The sequence below is a fragment of the Drosophila persimilis genome, unplaced genomic scaffold (genome assembly GCF_003286085.1).
Source record: "Drosophila persimilis strain 14011-0111.01,24,50 unplaced genomic scaffold, DperRS2 tig00000676-arrow-arrow-pilon, whole genome shotgun sequence".
NCBI lineage: Eukaryota > Metazoa > Arthropoda > Insecta > Diptera > Drosophilidae > Drosophila > Drosophila persimilis.
In genome coordinates, this window is record NW_020825332.1 from 244,383 (window position 1) to 262,629 (window position 18,247).

At 39.6% G+C, this 18,247-nt stretch overlaps 3 protein-coding genes across 3 annotated transcripts; 1 reads left to right on the forward strand and 2 right to left on the reverse strand.

Moving 5' to 3' along the window:
* Nucleotides 1-112: 112 nt before the first annotated feature.
* On the forward strand, nt 113-2,073 carry LOC6601084 (ATP-dependent RNA helicase p62). The gene is made up of 4 exons (XM_026991543.1): nt 113-243; nt 317-433; nt 494-1,269; nt 1,320-2,073. Exons 1-4 carry the CDS (start codon nt 189-191, stop codon nt 2,007-2,009), a joined length of 1,638 nt encoding a protein of 545 aa, XP_026847344.1. The 5' UTR covers nt 113-188; the 3' UTR covers nt 2,010-2,073.
* A 111-nt stretch (nt 2,074-2,184) lies between these two features.
* On the reverse strand, nt 2,185-3,246 carry LOC6601083. The gene is made up of 4 exons (XM_026991573.1): nt 2,747-3,246; nt 2,545-2,682; nt 2,277-2,489; nt 2,185-2,216 (listed from the first exon to the last, which is right to left on the reverse strand). The coding sequence occupies exons 1-4, from the start codon at nt 3,222-3,224 to the stop codon at nt 2,185-2,187; spliced, it is 861 nt and encodes a 286-aa protein (XP_026847374.1). The 5' UTR covers nt 3,225-3,246.
* Nucleotides 3,247-13,705: 10,459 nt separating this feature from the next.
* LOC6601082 lies at nt 13,706-16,864 on the reverse strand. Its single transcript, XM_002026039.2, has 5 exons — nt 16,757-16,864; nt 15,988-16,230; nt 15,771-15,908; nt 15,511-15,690; nt 13,706-15,407 (listed from the first exon to the last, which is right to left on the reverse strand). The coding sequence occupies exons 2-5, from the start codon at nt 16,199-16,201 to the stop codon at nt 15,385-15,387; spliced, it is 555 nt and encodes a 184-aa protein (XP_002026075.2). The 5' UTR covers nt 16,202-16,230; nt 16,757-16,864; the 3' UTR covers nt 13,706-15,384.
* Between the last annotated feature and the right edge of the window lie 1,383 nt (nt 16,865-18,247).

Here is an 18,247-nt window from a genome sequence, read left to right on the forward strand (position 1 = left end):
CAGTGCAACGGCGTATCGATGTATCGATGAGATATAATCCCAGCAAAATCTCATCGAACAAATGCGAATTGTCACAGTCCAAGTGCATTCCACCACGGATAGATATATTTCCAACTGAGATACAACTGAAGATGCTTGCTCTGGAAATACCCAATTTTATTGGCCCCTGTTGAGAGAAAAATCCAATTATGTCGCCACCTCGCAGCGGCTTCAATCGAGGATTTGGGCGCAGCGGCGGAAGTGGTTCGTATTACAAAAATTTAGAGAGCACAAGGCACCGGCATAATGCTTCTGTACAACGTACTCGAACACGTAGTGCATACGGGTCGCGTAGATAGAAGACACAGACAGTCCCATGGCAAAGGGAGTCCACGGCGCAGGAACGGAGGAGCTAATCGCAGTGGTGCTGGTGGAATGAATGATGATTTCAATGGTATGATATCTGAACTGACACATAGAGACCTACAAGAGACCTACTTTACCACATTACTAGATCTTCCCAGCGCCAGGTGGTCGGATATGCGCCTAACAGCTTTTGAGAAGAACTTTTATCGTGAACATCCCACAACCCAGAGCCGGCCATCGCACGAGGTCGAGCTGTTTCGGAGACAGCACCAAATCGCCATTCGTGGACAGGCTCCGAATCCCATACAGTTCTTTGAGGAAGTGTGCTTCCCCGACTACTGCATGGACGAGATCCGGCGCCAGAGGTACTCCGAGCCCACGCCGATCCAGGCACAGGCCTGGCCCATAGCTCTATCAGGGCACAATCTGGTCGGCATAGCCAAGACGGGATCTGGCAAGACGCTCGCCTTCATTCTGCCTGCCATCCTGCATATCAATGGACAGCAGCCGTTGCAGCGCGGCGAGGGACCCATAGCCCTGGTGCTCGCTCCCACCCGGGAACTGGCCCAGCAGATACAGTCGGTGGCCAATGACTTTGGCTCCAGCGCCTTTGTGCGCAACACCTGTGTCTTTGGAGGAGCACCGCGGTCCAAGCAGGCCAGCGACCTGAAGCGTGGAGTCGAGATTATCATCGCAACACCGGGCCGATTGCTTGACTTTCTGCAGTCTGGAGCCACAAATCTCCGCCGATGCACATATCTTGTACTGGACGAAGCCGACCGCATGTTGGACATGGGCTTTGAGCCGCAGATCCGTAAGGTACTCGGCCAGATCCGACCGGACCGTCAGATACTCATGTGGAGCGCCACTTGGCCTAAAGAGGTGCGTCAACTGGCCGAAGACTTTCTCGGCAGCTACATTCAGGTGAGTCGAGTCCAGATTCTGAGAATCCAAATCGAAACTTTGTCCGCCAGATCAACATCGGGTCCTTGGAGTTGTCGGCCAATCACAACATACGGCAGTACGTGGAGGTGTGCGGAGAGCACGAGAAGAGTGCTAAGCTCAAGGACCTGCTGTCGCACATCTACGATCAGGCGCACGCACCGGGCAAGATAATTATATTCGTGGCCACAAAGAAGAAAACGGACGAACTGGCCAGATTCATAAACGCATTTGGGGTTAGTGTTGGATCGATACACGGCGACAAGTCCCAGATGGACCGCGATAGTGTACTGAACGACTTCCGAAGCGGACGGGCGAATATCCTGGTGGCCACAGACGTAGCTGCGCGCGGCCTGGACGTGGACGGCATTAAGTATGTCATTAATTTCGACTATCCGCAGTCGTCGGAGGACTACATACACCGGATCGGGCGGACGGGCAGAAAGCTCTCAAAGGGCACGTCCTATGCATTTTTCACGCGCAAAAACGCCAGGTGCGCACGTGCTCTGATTGATATACTTCGCGAAGCGAACCAGAATGTTAATCCCGAATTGGAGAATCTGGCACGCGGCGGTGCTGGAGGTGCAGGAGGCGCTGGAGGAGGTCTCGAACCGCGATCCCGCGTAGGCCGAGGCTCTGCCAGGAACCATGGATCGGGAAGGTATACTCGCAATGCAAATAAGAATACGAATTCAAGTCGGGCCCGGGCAGATCCTCGCTAGATCCTCGCTAGTGTTTCTTGAGCCAAATAAAATGAAACTTTTTAAAAGCTTTCAATGAAAACTATGTTTTTGAATGTTTTTGTTTACAAAATGTACGATCTTACTTTTAGAAAACCCACTTATGAATGCTAGTGCTATAAAATTTGTTGCTCCACCTCACGCCTTCAGGCCTGCTCTACTCCTGCGGTGCAGTGCGACGAGGAGTGCCTGCAAGGAACATTTGATCTATTAATAGTTTTATTACGACACCTTGGGGATGATAGTCACCTTTATCCTTCTGTTTGCGCTCCTTTGCGGCTCGGTTCGGGCCGTGGTGCTTTCCTTCAGGCGAGCTGCCAGTTCCCTTGCACTTTTTGTTGACGGTACGCACTGGATCACAGTTCTGATCGCTGGCCCCGACTCCCTCTGCCTGCAACTTATCCTCGCGCGTCATTTGTCCAGCGGTGCACGGTGTCCAAGTGCCCTTCTCATATCGACATCCTTGGAGATAAGTACAAATAAATTGTGTGAAATCGTAGTGTTGGTTTTAACCCACCTTTCTTGCACTTCTTCTGTATGGTTCGTGTTGGCAGGCAGTTCTGCTCCCCTTTCTTCAGAGACAGAATTCGAGTGCGCATGTTGGACTTGGCATCGCAGTTCGACCAGGCGCTCTTCGCATACCGGCAAGTGGACGCTGCAAATAGCGAAAAAAAATGTTTAATTCAAGGTTCCAGTCGATTACTCGAAGAATTTCTCACCAGTTTCGGAAGCCTTTGCCTTGGGTCCTGGCCGTTTGCCCCCTGGATGGGACTGATGTCCATGCTGTTGTTGCTTTATTACCTGCCGCTGCTGCTTGTCACTATTTTTGTGGCCTTGCTTGTGCTTCGGCTGCGCCGGGTGCTGAGCGACTGCACTGACATTCTCCGCGACCGCATGCTTCTTGTGGCCCGTCCTGGACTTGTGGCCGCCGGCTTGTTGCAAATTATCCTGCGATCTGTTCGATTTACGGTTGTTTCTCATGCGCTGGCCATCCACATTGGTTGCGGGAGAGACTGTCTCCTCCGGCAGTGCCCCACGGGCCGCCCGGACAAGCGTATCGCCGGAGCGAGTCTTCATCACCAGGCGCACGCCATCAGAGACCTCTTCGCCATTAATCAATGAGGGGATATCCGCCAGCACCAGCAGCACAAAATTCAGCACCGTTAGTGCGGACGCAGATGTAACTATGAGATTCATTGCTTGCTTTCAAAGTCTGAAACTAAAAGCAATAGGAATACGAAAACGAATAGGAGTAAGTAGTGGTCGAGGAGGTGCAGGAGGTGCAGGAGGTGGCTCGTGTTCCGTCCACTCAAAGTTCAATTCAAACAATTGAAAACTTTACTGCCAAGCTCCTACAGTCATGGATACGAGTATATGTACTAGCATGTATGTACGGGTATGTGGGAGGAGGCACATTTATGTACATACATCTGAGACCACCAAATGATATTCCAAACATATGTATCTGACAATATCCCTTGTCAAAATCGTACAATTTGTGCGGTCAAAAAAAAAAACAAATACATGTACATATGTATGTATGTATTCTGCTGAAAACATAATCAAAAGTAAACATGCATAGCGATGGGAACGAATTGAAAGCTGAATAAATACAGCAACAACAAAAAATACATCTCTCTCTGTGATTCTGACGCTGCACATCTGGCAGTCATGTGGGAAAGCTGAAGATGAAGAATAGTTCCACGATGAGCACATAAAGCAGATGATTTTGAACCATATAAAATGTATTATACATTTATTTGACTTCAATGGAATACTGAATACTGATTCTGACCAGAACTTGGGAGGCTGTGCCGGTTGGTCGGGGATTCTTATTTTGCCATTTCAGATACACATACATATGTACATACATACATACATCGTTAGATATGTATGTGCAGGACGAAGTTCTTCTCTCTTACCTTTCATTTAAAATTGCATTTGCAGTCGTATCCGAATTAGTGCCAAAAATGAGCAGCTTTTGGGGTTTTCTTTCGGACTTTCTTCCTGGATGAAAAACAAAAAAAAAAACAGGAAGGTGAGCTTAAACAATGCTGCGCGCGCACAAATCACGAATGATGACAATCACACAAAGAAACTCACTCAAATGGTAGGAGACACTGTCCCGGGAAATGAGGAAACTGGGGAAACTGAGGAAAATGGACGCACAAGACAAGTTGTTACTTCACAAACAAAAATATCTAGCTAACTAAAGCCAAAGAAATGTCTTGGGCAAATCGATTTTTACTGTTAGACTCTGCAACAGCGGAGGGATCGCGATTCGTCACGATCGGAGCTGAAAATTGAATTGAATTTTTTGAATTGGAATTGAGGATTGTGCTCATGAAGTGGTTCGCTTCACTCACGGCTGGAGCTGTCTCTTTTGCGCTCTCTCTCCCGCTCTGGCTCTTCCTCTGGCTCTTGCTCTTGCGCTCAATGAAATGGGAGCGAAATGAGATGGTTTCTTATGCCGTCAACATTTTTATATGTATGTACCTAAGCATGTACAAGCATGCATACAGACATTTGTATGCATGTAGATATGTACATATGTTCGTGTCCAGTGTTTACTTTTTAATAAATCTCGAATGCATTCTTATCAGTAACAAAAATACATTACATACGATTATTTACATATGTACATATGCATATATGTATGTGTGTATATTCATGCTAGCCTTTGCTGTCGTTCGTGTCTGCATGTGTGCGCATGTATGTATGCAATATGCAAGAAGATTGTGCATACATACATATAAAGTGAATGTAAACAATGACCACACATTGTGTAACAGATTGGAGTTCTTTCTTCGACCAGCCGCACAGAAACATACATGCATACAAATTTATATATATGTATGTATATATGTTTGGGCAGATATGAGCGTGTGTATGTATATCGAAGTACACAGTTTTGAGCAAGTTTGAGCGGACATTCTCTCAAAACAAGTTTCGAGTGACTTTACAGCCGAGCACTGGGGCAGATTCAAAGGGAATGGAATCGAAAAAATGTGCATACATACCGACACATGCAAGTTAACGTACCCAATTCCATTGAGCTCTTATACGAGTTGTAAACAATCTTTGGCTTTCCAAAACGAAAACAATTTCAATCTTGGGCCTCCGCCTAATTGATTTCTAAGATGTACAATCTCAAGCGCCCCCGCCGCAACCCCAATCTTTGACACTCGCCTAAATGGAAAACCAATGTTTGCCCACACCCGGCTTCTCATAAACAATCTCACTCCCGGCTTTCTGCAGATCCTGCACTTTAGGCCTTTTACAGTTCTCTCTTTGGATGACGAAATCCAATACTCGGGATGGCGAAATCAATTGAAATGTTTATAGAAAAACGATTCCCGAAAGGGATCAACGATGCAAAGATCAGAAAGTTCAAATCAGTCTTGATCCAGCAGCGACACCGCAAAGTCTAGCTCAATATTAAGATCGCGCAATCCCTTGCCCGGAATTCCTTTGTGACCCTCTACTTAAATCTATATCAGTGAAGTTCGAAGTAAAATAAAAACTTTTTAAAAACACAATCCGCTACCGCAGTTGTTTAATTGGCGCCCAACGTGGGGCGACGTTGTCTAAAAAGCACCGAATGATAAAAGTGTTGCGTCGTGCCGAAACCCGAAGGACAATTAATTAATGGAATAAATCCTTCAAAATTAAAAACGCGGAGTGACTGTGTGATATAGATAAAAAAAAGTGAGATAAAAAGGAAACAAACCGGAGCTTAGGGTGTGCAAAAACAAATACAAATACAAATACAAATACAAATACAAATACAAATACAAATACAACGCAAAATACAAATAAAACAAAAAGCTAATCAAGGCAATTCGTAAATACAAAAAAAACCAAAGAAACCCAAAGTTTTTAAAAAAACAAAACCAACAAAACCGACAAAACCAAAATACAAAGAAAGTGAAACGATCAGCGAAGCCAAAGAAGGAAGACCCCCAGAAGACCCAGCTGAGCAAAGAAATTTAAGAAGGAAGACCCGTTCGAAGATCTGCCAAACTAAGAAGGACGACCCCTACCGGATATTTCGTGAGCAAGAGTTGTATTAATAAATATATAAGTTCAATTAGGATATATAAGATTATAAAAACTAACATATAAGAAAAATTAAAAGTGGATCAGCTAACTTTAGATTTTGAAAAACTAAAAATGATTAACTCTCAAGCAAGGACCGATCTCACAGCAGATCTGGTCAAACAATTGATAGCACTTCAAATTTCACAAGTACAAGAGCAAATTGTAAATTTAAAACAGCAAATAGAAACTAAATCCGATCAGGTATCGGATTATCAGGCAGAAACAATAGACGAGACAATAAGAGACGACACCACATTGAAGGTAATAGAATCCCTACCAATTTTTAATGGTGGATTAAACCAATATGTAGGATGGAGGGAAGCTGCAGAAACTGCAGTGAAGTTATATAAGAAAGGAAGTAAGCAATATTATATTGCATTAACAATTTTGAGAAACAAAATAACAGGACCAGCACATGACGCACTGACCAACCACGGGACAGTTCTAAATTTTGATGCCATACTTTCACGGCTTGACTTTGTTTACAGTGACAAGAGACCTATTTACATAATAGAACAGGAATTAAGCGTTCTCCGACAAGGGAACCTTTCAATTATAGATTTCTATAACGAGGTTAACAAGAAAATGACCTTGTTAATAAATAAGACAATAATGACTCACGGAAAGGACAGTGAGATCACCAAGGAATCAAATAAAAAAATTAGAGACAATGCCTTACGCATTTTTGTCACTGGCCTAAACGGCGGCATTGCTGAAATCCTATTTTCATTGAATCCCCCAGATTTACCGAATGCCTTAGCAAAGGTACAGGAATTGCAATCTAATAACATTCGGGCCCAATTTGCCTACCAATTCAGCGGTCCCAGAAATTCAGGGAATAATAATTTTAATACCTTAAGATTCAACCAACGACAACCTAGGACTAACAGTTCACCATTCGACCAAAAAAGGGATTTGCAGAGGAATAACATGTCTTGGGGACAACCCTATTTCTTGGGTAATAGACAACAAAATCAGGCCCCAGAACCAATGGAGGTAGACGAATCTATACAAATCCGGAACCGACAGAACAGCAATCAATTCAGGGGAAATAATAACAATAGAAATTATCGGGAGAATACTAACGGTTATTTTAGGAGAAATAATAACAATTATAGCCAAGCCCAGCATTTTAGGGCAAACGTAGTCCCGAATAATCAGTCTAACGACAATCCAGCGCAGAAACGAAAACTAAACGAAATGTCGGAACAACCGGCTAATAAAGCAATGAGGATAAATAACATTGAGGAGGATCATTTTTTAGATCAGCCCCCGAAGTAGGTCTGCCCTACCTAAAAAGAGTAGACAAAAAAATAAACAGAGAATTAAAAGTTTTGATAGATACGGGAGCAACTTCCTGTTATATAAAAAAAGGAATTTACGACAATAAAAATGAATTACCAATCTATAAGAAAGTTGCTACAGTGAATGGGTTTTCAATAATTAAATATTTCCATAATATAACAATTTTCAACACAAAGCAAGTGTTTTATGAAATAGATGGAATGGAGGCAGATTTACTAATAGGATTTAACCTATTAAAGAAAATCGGAGCGGTTATTGATACAGGAAAGGGGACTTTAAGTTATAAAGACAATGAGGAGAAACTAATATATGACGAGGTCCTTTCTTTAAACAAATTAACCTTTATAGAAGGAAAAACCATCCTTCCGTTGAAGGAATATATAATAAAAAAATATTTTGAAGAAGAAAAAGAAATGAAAAGCGATTCAGTAAAGGTAGAAGGAAGTTTATATAGCTTGGGATCAAAAAATCCTGAGCACGCCGACGAAGAATTATCCGTCAATAGTTTGGGATTCAAATATCCTGAGCCCGCCGTCGTTGAATTATCCGACATCCAAAGTTTTAATAGTTTGGGATTAAAATATCCTGAGCACGCCGTCGTTGAATTATCCGACACTAAAAGTTCGAATAGTTTGGGATTAAAGAATCCTGAACACGCCGTCGTTGAATTATCCGACAATAAACAATTTAAAAGTTTGGGATGCAAAAATCCTGAACGCGCCGTCGTAGAAATATCCGACATTCAAAATTATGCAAATTCTGAATTGAAAAAAATGAAATTGTATAACACAATAACCTACAAAGAGGACAATTTAGAAAATCTCAGAGAGAAAATGGTATCTATCATCGAAGAAGACCATGCCAATATAAATTTACAGTTACCGTTCAGAACGGATATAAAAGGAGAGATTAACACTGAACACGATAGACCGGTATATGGCAAGCAGTATCCATACGCTTATTCGGTTAACGATTTCGTTAATAACGAAATAAGTAAAATGTTAGATGAAGGTATAATCAGACCTAGTAAAAGCCCATATAATTCACCGGTAATAGTAGTACCAAAGAAGGGAGTAAATGAGGACGGAACTCCTAAGCATAGATTAGTAATAGACTTTAAGAAACTTAATGAAAACACTATACCGGATAGATACCCTATGCAAGATCCTTCAGTAATCCTTGCCAATTTAGGTAAAGCAAAATATTTCTCGGCCATTGACTTAGAGTCAGGTTTCTATCAGATTTTAATGAGGGAATCAGATATTGAAAAAACATCTTTTTCCATAAATAACGGCAAATATGAATTTCTAAGAATGCCTATGGGATTGACGAACGCTCCCAGAATTTTCCAAAGGGCAATGGACGATATACTTAGAGAACAAGTTGGGAAAACTTGTCACGTTTATATGGACGATATAATAATATTTTCAAAAACTATAGAACAACATTATAAAGATCTAATTCATATAATTCAGATATTGCAAAACGCTAACATGAAAATTTCACTTGAAAAGTCTAAATTCTTTCAATTGGAAACCAAATTTCTGGGATACATTGTTTCCCAAAATATCATTAAAACAGATCCAGACAAAATCTCCACAATACAAAACTATCCAATTCCTAAAAATATCAGAGAGCTACGTAGCTTCTTAGGACTAACAGGGTATTACAGAAAATTTGTCCGAAATTATGCCACAATTGCCAAACCTTTAACAAAATATCTGAGCGGAGTAAATGGGAAAGTTTCACGAAGGGCATCCAAGAAAGCATTAATACAGCTGGATGAACCAGCAATTGGAGCATTTAATAATTTAAAGGACAGTTTAATAGCACATATTGAATTAGTACAACCAGATTACAATAAAAATTCACATTAACCATAGATGCATCGGACATAGCAATAGGTGCAGTTTTGTCGCAAGATGGGAATCCCATAACATTTATTTCTAAAACTTTAAGTAAAACCGAGCAATTATATGCTACTAATAAAAAAGAATTATTAGCTATTGTATGGGCATTAAAAAATTTGCGAAATTATTTATACGGAGTGAGTGGAATTGAAATACATACAGATCACCAACCTTTGTCCTTTGCAATGTCGCAAAAAAATCCAAATGTTGAAATGAAACGTTGGTATTACTTCATAGAAAGTTTCACACCAAAAATCATTTATAAGCCAGGCTCAACTAACGTAGTAGCGGACGCGTTATCTCGGATTAAAATAAATCATATGACAGATAGTGATGTCGACCAGACAGAATCAGAATCAGACATAAATACTCAGCATTCAGCAGAGAGTAGTTTCGAAAACGTCATTCAAGAGACTAGCAAGCCTCTAAACCAATTTAAACAGCAGCTACTATTAGCGCAAGGGAGATTCACAGTTCATGAGTTAGTAAGAGTTTATGAAAATACCCGACATATTATTGAATTTGATACGGTTGACAATCTGCTAATCATTTTAAAAGAATTTATTCAGCCTCACTTAACCACAGGAATACACTGCACTTTAGAAGATTTATACCTTATCCAAAATAAGCTAAAGGAAAACTTCATAAATAAATTTCTCTTCACAAGAAAGTTCCTCCAAGATGTAGTAAATTCAGAAGATAAAGCTATAATTATAGAAGAAACACATTGCAGAGCCCATAGAGGACTAGACGAAAATTACAAACAAATAACTAAGCTGTATTATTGGCCAAACCTGCACAAAAAATTAAAAGAATATATAAAAAATTGTGAGATCTGTAACAAAAACAAATATCGGAGACACCCTGTAAAAATTCCAATTGGGGAAGCTCCCATTCCAGCAAAAGAAGGAGATCAATTACACTTAGACATATACTATGCCCAAAACCTAACATTCATAACTTGTATAGATTCTTATTCCAAATACTTGGTGGTCAAGGAAATTCAAAGTAAATTAAACATTGAAAATAAGGTAATGGAAATTTTACAACACTTTCCGTTAGCAACATCATTAATGACTGACAACGAACCAAGCTTTACTTCAGCACAATTTAGATCATTCATACAAAGAAGTAACTTAACTATTTATTATGCTGATCCCAGACACAGCACCTCAAATGGTCAGGTAGAAAGGGTACATTCCACACTAACAGAAATAGCGCGGTGCATCAAGGATGAACTAAATCTAACAGATTATTCAGAAATAATAATAAGGGCGGCACTGAAATATAACCTGACGATACATTCAACGACCAATCAAATGCCATATGACATATTGTATAACAAAATAGAACACAAACATAATCCAATATTACTTAAGGAAGCTCAGACCAAAATGCTTAAGATACATAACAAAGATAGAAGAGAAAAAGATTATAAAATAGGAGAAGTAGTCTATGAAAAGAAATTCGGGGAAAGAAATAAACTACAATCCCGATACAAAAAGCAGGTAGTTAAGGAAAATCGACCGAATAAAATTATAATCAACAATAGAAACAGAATTATACATAAAGATAACATCAAATATTAAATATTTTTTCCAGAAAATGTATGCGAATATACTAATACTGACTTTTGTTATATTGACGACTGCGGAAGTAATTGACTATACGCATAGTGACTATCTATTGCTCAAAGACGACAGAGACGTTTACACTTATGAAACATACGCTGAACTTTTCCATATTACTAATTTGAGTTTTTATAGAGAGATAATTGATAAAGAATCCAAATATGTCAACAAATCAATTAATTCAGACGATGAGTGGGAAATATCAATGGACTTAAGTCTATTAAAATTAATGATTTCAGAATTAGTTCCAAAACGGAAAGAAAGGGGAATAAATGAATTAGGTACCATTTGGAAATGGATAGCAGGCAGCCCTGATCATGACGACTTTTTGAAAATACAAAATAAAGTAAATGAATTAACTGAAAATAATAATAAACAATTTGTAATAAATTCCAAATTTTTCAAAGAAATTGAATTGCTATCAAATTCATTAAAGAATGTCATCTTCAATGAAGAAACGATACTGAGAAAGCATCGTTTAAAATTAATAACTTTTGACCTACTAAATTTAGTTGATACCATAACCCTCTTAAAAGTAAACATTTTCAATACAAAAATTTTAAATAAAAACGAAATAGAGGACATTTATAAGCATGAAAAACATAATGTTGAACTGTCTGATCTGTTGGACATTGCAACGGTTAAAATAATTCGAAATGCAGATTTAATAATCATTTACATAAAATATCCTCAAATTAAAGATATTTGCAAGTTTTACCATGCAAGAGCCATCTCACAAAATGATGGAATGTTAGTTATAAGTGAAAAAGTTTGTGAATGTAAGGAGAAATACTATTTAATGAATAATTTTAAAAGTGAAACTTTTAACAATTACGCACAAATAAATTTAAAGAGTACCTGTTTCACCAATTTACTTAATGGCTTTAAAGCCAACTGCACTAAAAAAAGGGAAAAAAAACAAAGAAATAGACATCATTCAGGATGGTGCCATATTAGTTTCAGGCAAAAATATCGTAGACAATACTACTTTGTTAGGATCGTATCTCCTTATATTCAACAACACAATTGTAATAAATAATATAACCCACATAAATGATAAGGGTAAAATTCTAAAATATATATCGCATCATAGATATAGCGATTTTGAATTAGTCGATTATATACAATCGAATGATAAGCAATTTTCTTTTGATAATGTTAATATTTTAAATCCCCTTATAACATTAGGTAATACGGCCTTACCATTAACAACATTATTTTTAATCATTTTGATATTGTTAATGTTATTTTACTTCGGCTATAAATTAACCAAATGTGTACTTATTAAATCAATAAGAATACCGTCAGAAGAAATAGTGGAAAGCAACATTCAAATACTGTCAGAAGAAATTAGAGCTCTATCAGAACTTCAAAATGTATCGGGACGAAACATTTAAGAATGGGGGGAGTTAACGTACCCAATTCCATTGAGCTCTTATACGAGTTGTAAACAATCTTTGGCTTTCCAAAACGAAAACAATTTCAATCTTGGGCCTCCGCCTAATTGATTTCTAAGATGTACAATCTCAAGCGCCCCCGCCGCAACCCCAATCTTTGACACTCGCCTAAATGGAAAACCAATGTTTGCCCACACCCGGCTTCTCATAAACAATCTCACTCCCGGCTTTCTGCAGATCCTGCACTTTAGGCCTTTTACAGTTCTCTCTTTGGATGACGAAATCCAATACTCGGGATGGCGAAATCAATTGAAATGTTTATAGAAAAACGATTCCCGAAAGGGATCAACGATGCAAAGATCAGAAAGTTCAAATCAGTCTTGATCCAGCAGCGACACCGCAAAGTCTAGCTCAATATTAAGATCGCGCAATCCCTTGCCCGGAATTCCTTTGTGACCCTCTACTTAAATCTATATCAGTGAAGTTCGAAGTAAAATAAAAACTTTTTAAAAACACAATCCGCTACCGCAGTTGTTTAATTTGCACATATGTATGTACAAATGTGTCTGCCTTAATCTTGCCTGCTCCTCTTCCTACTTCTTCATAACTTTTAATCCCCTACAACTCGGGATGGCGGAGTAAATACATAGAAGACCGGCGGCGATCGTTTTGCACGCGGATCCTTGAGTATTTGTTGTTGTGCTCCTGCGGAGTACGGGTCCACCACGTGGCGCCCAGGACCAAACCAAGGGCATATGTACATACATATGTATGTACAAGGGCATGTTTGTTAATTAATTTACGCTCCCCACACACAGACGTGTAATGTATGTACATACATATGTTGGAATAATTTTGGCCTAATTTTGTCATCAATTTGACGACTAAGAGGTAGTCTTAATTAACAGCATTTAGCTCTTTGGGGACATACTACATACATACATACATGATTATTCACGCTGTTCCACCACTGCACCGGCACAGATTCCCGTTTCTGGCATCTGACGGAAGGAGATGTGCGCATGGTCGTGTCGTGGCTCGGGGTAACAATAAACTCCTCGTCGACAGGCAGCATTTAAAGCACTCGCTGCATAACAAACTACCCGAAAGATGTCTGCAATGCTCGGCACCGTACCACCAGCCACCAGCCAGCATTCCTTATTTTCTAGGTTTCAGCCCCTAAAATACATCTACATATATACGGGTGCGGGTGTACTCTGTGTGTAAACAGCTATAGCTGTTCGATTCGGATTGGGATCATCATGTTCTTTAATGAGTCTATGCTGCATCCTTGTTTTACGATTATCCTCCAGGCCGCCAGGGAAAAGAATTCGTTCAGATTTTATTGAAATTTCTTTATTTCGTAATATTTGTATTTATTAAAGTTCAGTTACTTTTGTTTTTGTTTTCTTATATTGTATGCGTCTGCATGTATACGTACGTAAACGAATTCCACTTAATTTTGGGGTTTTACTTGGTTGTTCTTCGTCATGAATTAATAAAAGGTTTAGTTTCAGTTTAATACAGTTTAATGCCCCTAATGTGAGCTGTTTTTCTTCTTCTTCATATTTTTGTTTGTGTAGTAATGTGTATACGGTATGGGTGTATGGGTATTGGGTATTGGGTATTGGGTATGGGTATGGTATGGGTATTGGGTATGGGTATGCTTACTGGCAAATACATTGAGTCGTCGATAACGTTCAAAATGTATGTACGAGTGTGTATATGTTATCTGTTTGATAAAAAGATAAACCATCTCCGTAAAATGGTACAACTATACTGTTGAATTATTCGCATATGTATTTTAATTGCATACCATATTCAATTTGGATACGCACATACATCCATATAGTATGTAGGCATATAACTTTAGATTTTACCCAATGAAAATTAGATTTAAACTACTTTAAAATACCAACACCTACAGTGCAGCAAAACGACACATACAAATACTCATACTCAAATACTCATTTGATGTCCTTCTTCTGCATTTTACTGGATTCTCCTGGATTTTCCCGGATATTCTGTTTCGTACATACAATATACTCGTAGTTAGTAAGTTCTTTGATTATTTTTTTTACAATATTTACACTAAGTGTTTGTTATTCTTGTATGTATGTATGTAATTAATATCAGCGAATGGATGACGAAGTTTATATACGGTCTCCAATTTGTTTCGTTTTCATTTTCATTTTCTTTGTTATTTTTTTTTTATTTGTTTTGACTGGGTGTTTTGTGGTTTTGTTGTTTTGTTGTTGAGATCAGATACAGAAGCTGATATATTTTGCCAACATTTTACATCAATTATATGATTAATTGTTTGCCTTTGTTTGTATTTACGGTTAGTATTATTATGTGAAATTCAATCGAAGAACAACTCTGGTAATTTTGTTGAAAGGTGTCCGATTTAAACTGTTAGACAATTTAAGGGGCTTGCATCTACATACGAGTATTTCTTCGTCTGGTTCCTTCCGATTTATTCCGATTTCTTCCGTTTTGGCAATTGCCCTTTCAGTTTTAATAATTTTAGAAAATTGTATATGTATGTATGTAAGTTGTATGTATATGTATTTCGCTTTTCGAATAAACTAAATGAGTAGGTATGTATGTATGTTTGTTTGTATGTATTGTATGTATGGGTATTGAATGAATATTCCTATATTCTGCGTTGCATAAATACGAGTAACATATGTATGCTAAGTCCCGCAAAATGTTTGCTATGTTTAATGTTGTTTAAAATTGAAATTGCTGCCAGTTTAAGTTAGTTGAAGTGTATTTGTTCGCTGGAAACCAAACTACAACATTTAATCAAATATGTGCATTCAATTAAAATGCTTACGGGTATACATGGCATAGCAGACAGTTAATCCTGACCTGACCGTTTACTTGTTATACATATATTTAAAAAATAATTTCAACTTAAAGCATCTCTGACATCCAACATCCGATACAAACCAACATTCGGCATTGGGCATTGGGCATTGGGCTTTAAAATTATCATGTATGAAATCACTTAAACGCGTCCTTTGCGAGCGGCTGCATGTGAAATTAGAAAAAGAACAGAAATCGTATACTCATTTACAAAATAGACTCACGACTCAAAGCAGTGCGATGGCCAATAATGATGCCGAAAACTGACCTTTGTCCTTGTTTTTACGCTGCTCCTTGGCACTCTTGTCCTTGGACTTGCCGGGCTTGCAGTTCTTCTTGATAACACGCGTTGCTTCGCAAGAGGGATCACTGCTCGCCTTCAACTTATCGGCTCGAGTCATTTGTCCAGTGGCGCATTCAGACCAAGATCCTTTCTCATAGCGACATGCTGTCGTAATGATAAACGAACCGAGGCATTCGGGCATTTGAACAACATGGAAACCTGCGTCCTCAATGGGAGAAACTTACCTTTTTTACACTTCTTTTGAATGGTGCGAGTCTGATCGCATGCCGGATCTCCCTTTTTCAATGTCAAGGTTCTGGAGCGCGTGTTGGTTTTTGTATCACATTCAGTCCAGGGATTCTTACCATAACGGCATGAAAGGCCTTAAATAGAAGTAAGTTACCGATTTGTTGTCATCCCGTGTCAAGTTCGTAGACAAGAAAGCCAGAGCCAAAGACTTACCATCACTCTTTGTGCCACGCTCGTTCCTTATTAGCACTTCGTGGTCGTCTTCCTCCCACACTTCTCCTTGCACGGAAGGAGAAGTCGTATGCTCGGCCACGGGAAGGGCCAGTGGCGTTTCCTGGCCCTCTGTGGTTCCCAAAACTGTGCTACAGAACACTGCCGACCATGTTGCAAATGTTGCCAGCAAGAGCGCGTTATAATTATATTTCATGGTGTGACTGTTAAGTCCACTGCTTCCTCCTGCGGAAGGGAAAAAAAAACTCACATATGTAGATGGTAGATACATAAATTTGCGCTTGTATTGGGTATTGGCACAAGCAAAGGCCAAAGTGATCCTTTTTTATTTGTAAAAGTTGAAACATTTTGTTTGGCCAGAGTAAAAGAAAACTTTATTCCCAGTGTCAAAGTGTAAAATCGTAAAACTGCAAAAAAAAGATGAAAAAAACGACGCAGTTTCCCTACTCCCGACTCCCGACTCCCGCGACTCCCGACGCCCTGCCCGTTTTGCTACAGATACACAGCAGAGTCGCACGGAAACAGGGCAAATTTAGTTTTAAAAAAAATATATGTACATATATATATATATATATATGTATGTACATGCGAGTATGTACGTTATTGATTGCGCATTAGTGTACATATTTCAAAAGCGTTATTTGATCAACAATTATGCGGAATATACTGGGCAGAAAGGCAGCTTCTTGTGCACTGGCATCGGATTGCACTGGCCCCGGGCACGCAAACAACGGTAAAATTGATAACTAACCGTTAGTTATACACACAAAACTGTGTGACACGTACACACACACGTCCACAAATAGAATCCAGACTCAAAGACAGCGAAGGACAGCGTGGCGATGGCGATAGATTGTATCAACTGTTCTGGTTGTGCGACTCTTCGAAACTGAATGGCAGAATATAAGGACAGCAGCATAAAAGGCCACACCACAGCCGCGGCATGTACATACTCGTATATCCTGCAGGATTTCATGCTCTCAAGGAAGGCCCTTTCTCTCGTTTTTCGGCTCGCTTTCATCTCGGCCGTGTGTACTGAGAGAGTGCGCAGCAGTGTCGGGGATTTTTATCAATGAGCTGCGCATGTTCCACATATAAAAATATTCTACATTCTATTTTTATCCTAAATGCTGTGGCGTTTCAGCGCTGCTTGCTCTGCTTGCTGCCTGCTGCTTCCTCTGCCTCGTCTGCTTGCTGCTCTGCTCTGCTCTGCTCCTCTGCTGCTCTGCTGCTGTGTGCGTGGAGTGGCGTGGCGTGTGCTTGCACAAGCGAAAATTCGTACATCCCAGGCTGAACGATAGATATGGATGGATTTACATATATACATACATACATATGTATGTACATATCGCCACGGCAAATATAGAATTATGACAGACCCAACAGCAGTTATCAACCCCTTTAGAAACTCTCAAGTTGATGGAAATCATACGCATTTGCTTCCTTACATATGAAATGTATGAAAGTAAAGCACGATGATGCCAAAAACTATCCCATTTATCCGATGTGTATGTACATACATATGTAAGCTTACATTACATGGCGGCTAATCACGATGGTCGCATTCTTTCCAGGTGTATAATCACTCGGCAAGGCGAACATGGGCCTTAGGTCCGATTCAGTGAAGCGTGCTCACAATGTCATAATGCAAGCTCCACCCTGTCATGCATCCTGCGGCCACCCACCAAATGCATTTCCAGACCACTGAAGAACCAGTCTTTCCGTATTCCCCCAGAAAAGCCAAATCAATCAGTTTTCAATACGTTTTTTATTAAATTTGTAGTCTTCGAGGACATACTAATCCAACTTAGAGTAATCCTTACTACTACATACATACATGCAATATTGTAAAGTCAAAAAGAAATATAAGGCATAACACAATGTTGCGAAAACGAAGGGCACCATATATACATATATGTATGTACATTGTACATATGTATATTCATATGTACATATGGCTGTGTGTATGTGTGTACTGTATGCTTTTTTAATTGCACTGCGACGCGTCGTTAGCAGCAAACCTGAGGTCAGTATGTAGGCGTTATGGGCTCCAACTGCTATCATAAAACTTAATAATGCAAATGTAATTAAGTCACCTGACCTCTCTGGCCTCTCATAGGCAGACTCCCGCTCAGTCCTGGCAGTCCTGACAGTCGCCGCACCTTTAACAAGGAAATTGATGACGTTGCCGTCGCGTCGTTACTTTATGACAGAAGGCCTTTATGCCTTACGATTTGATTAG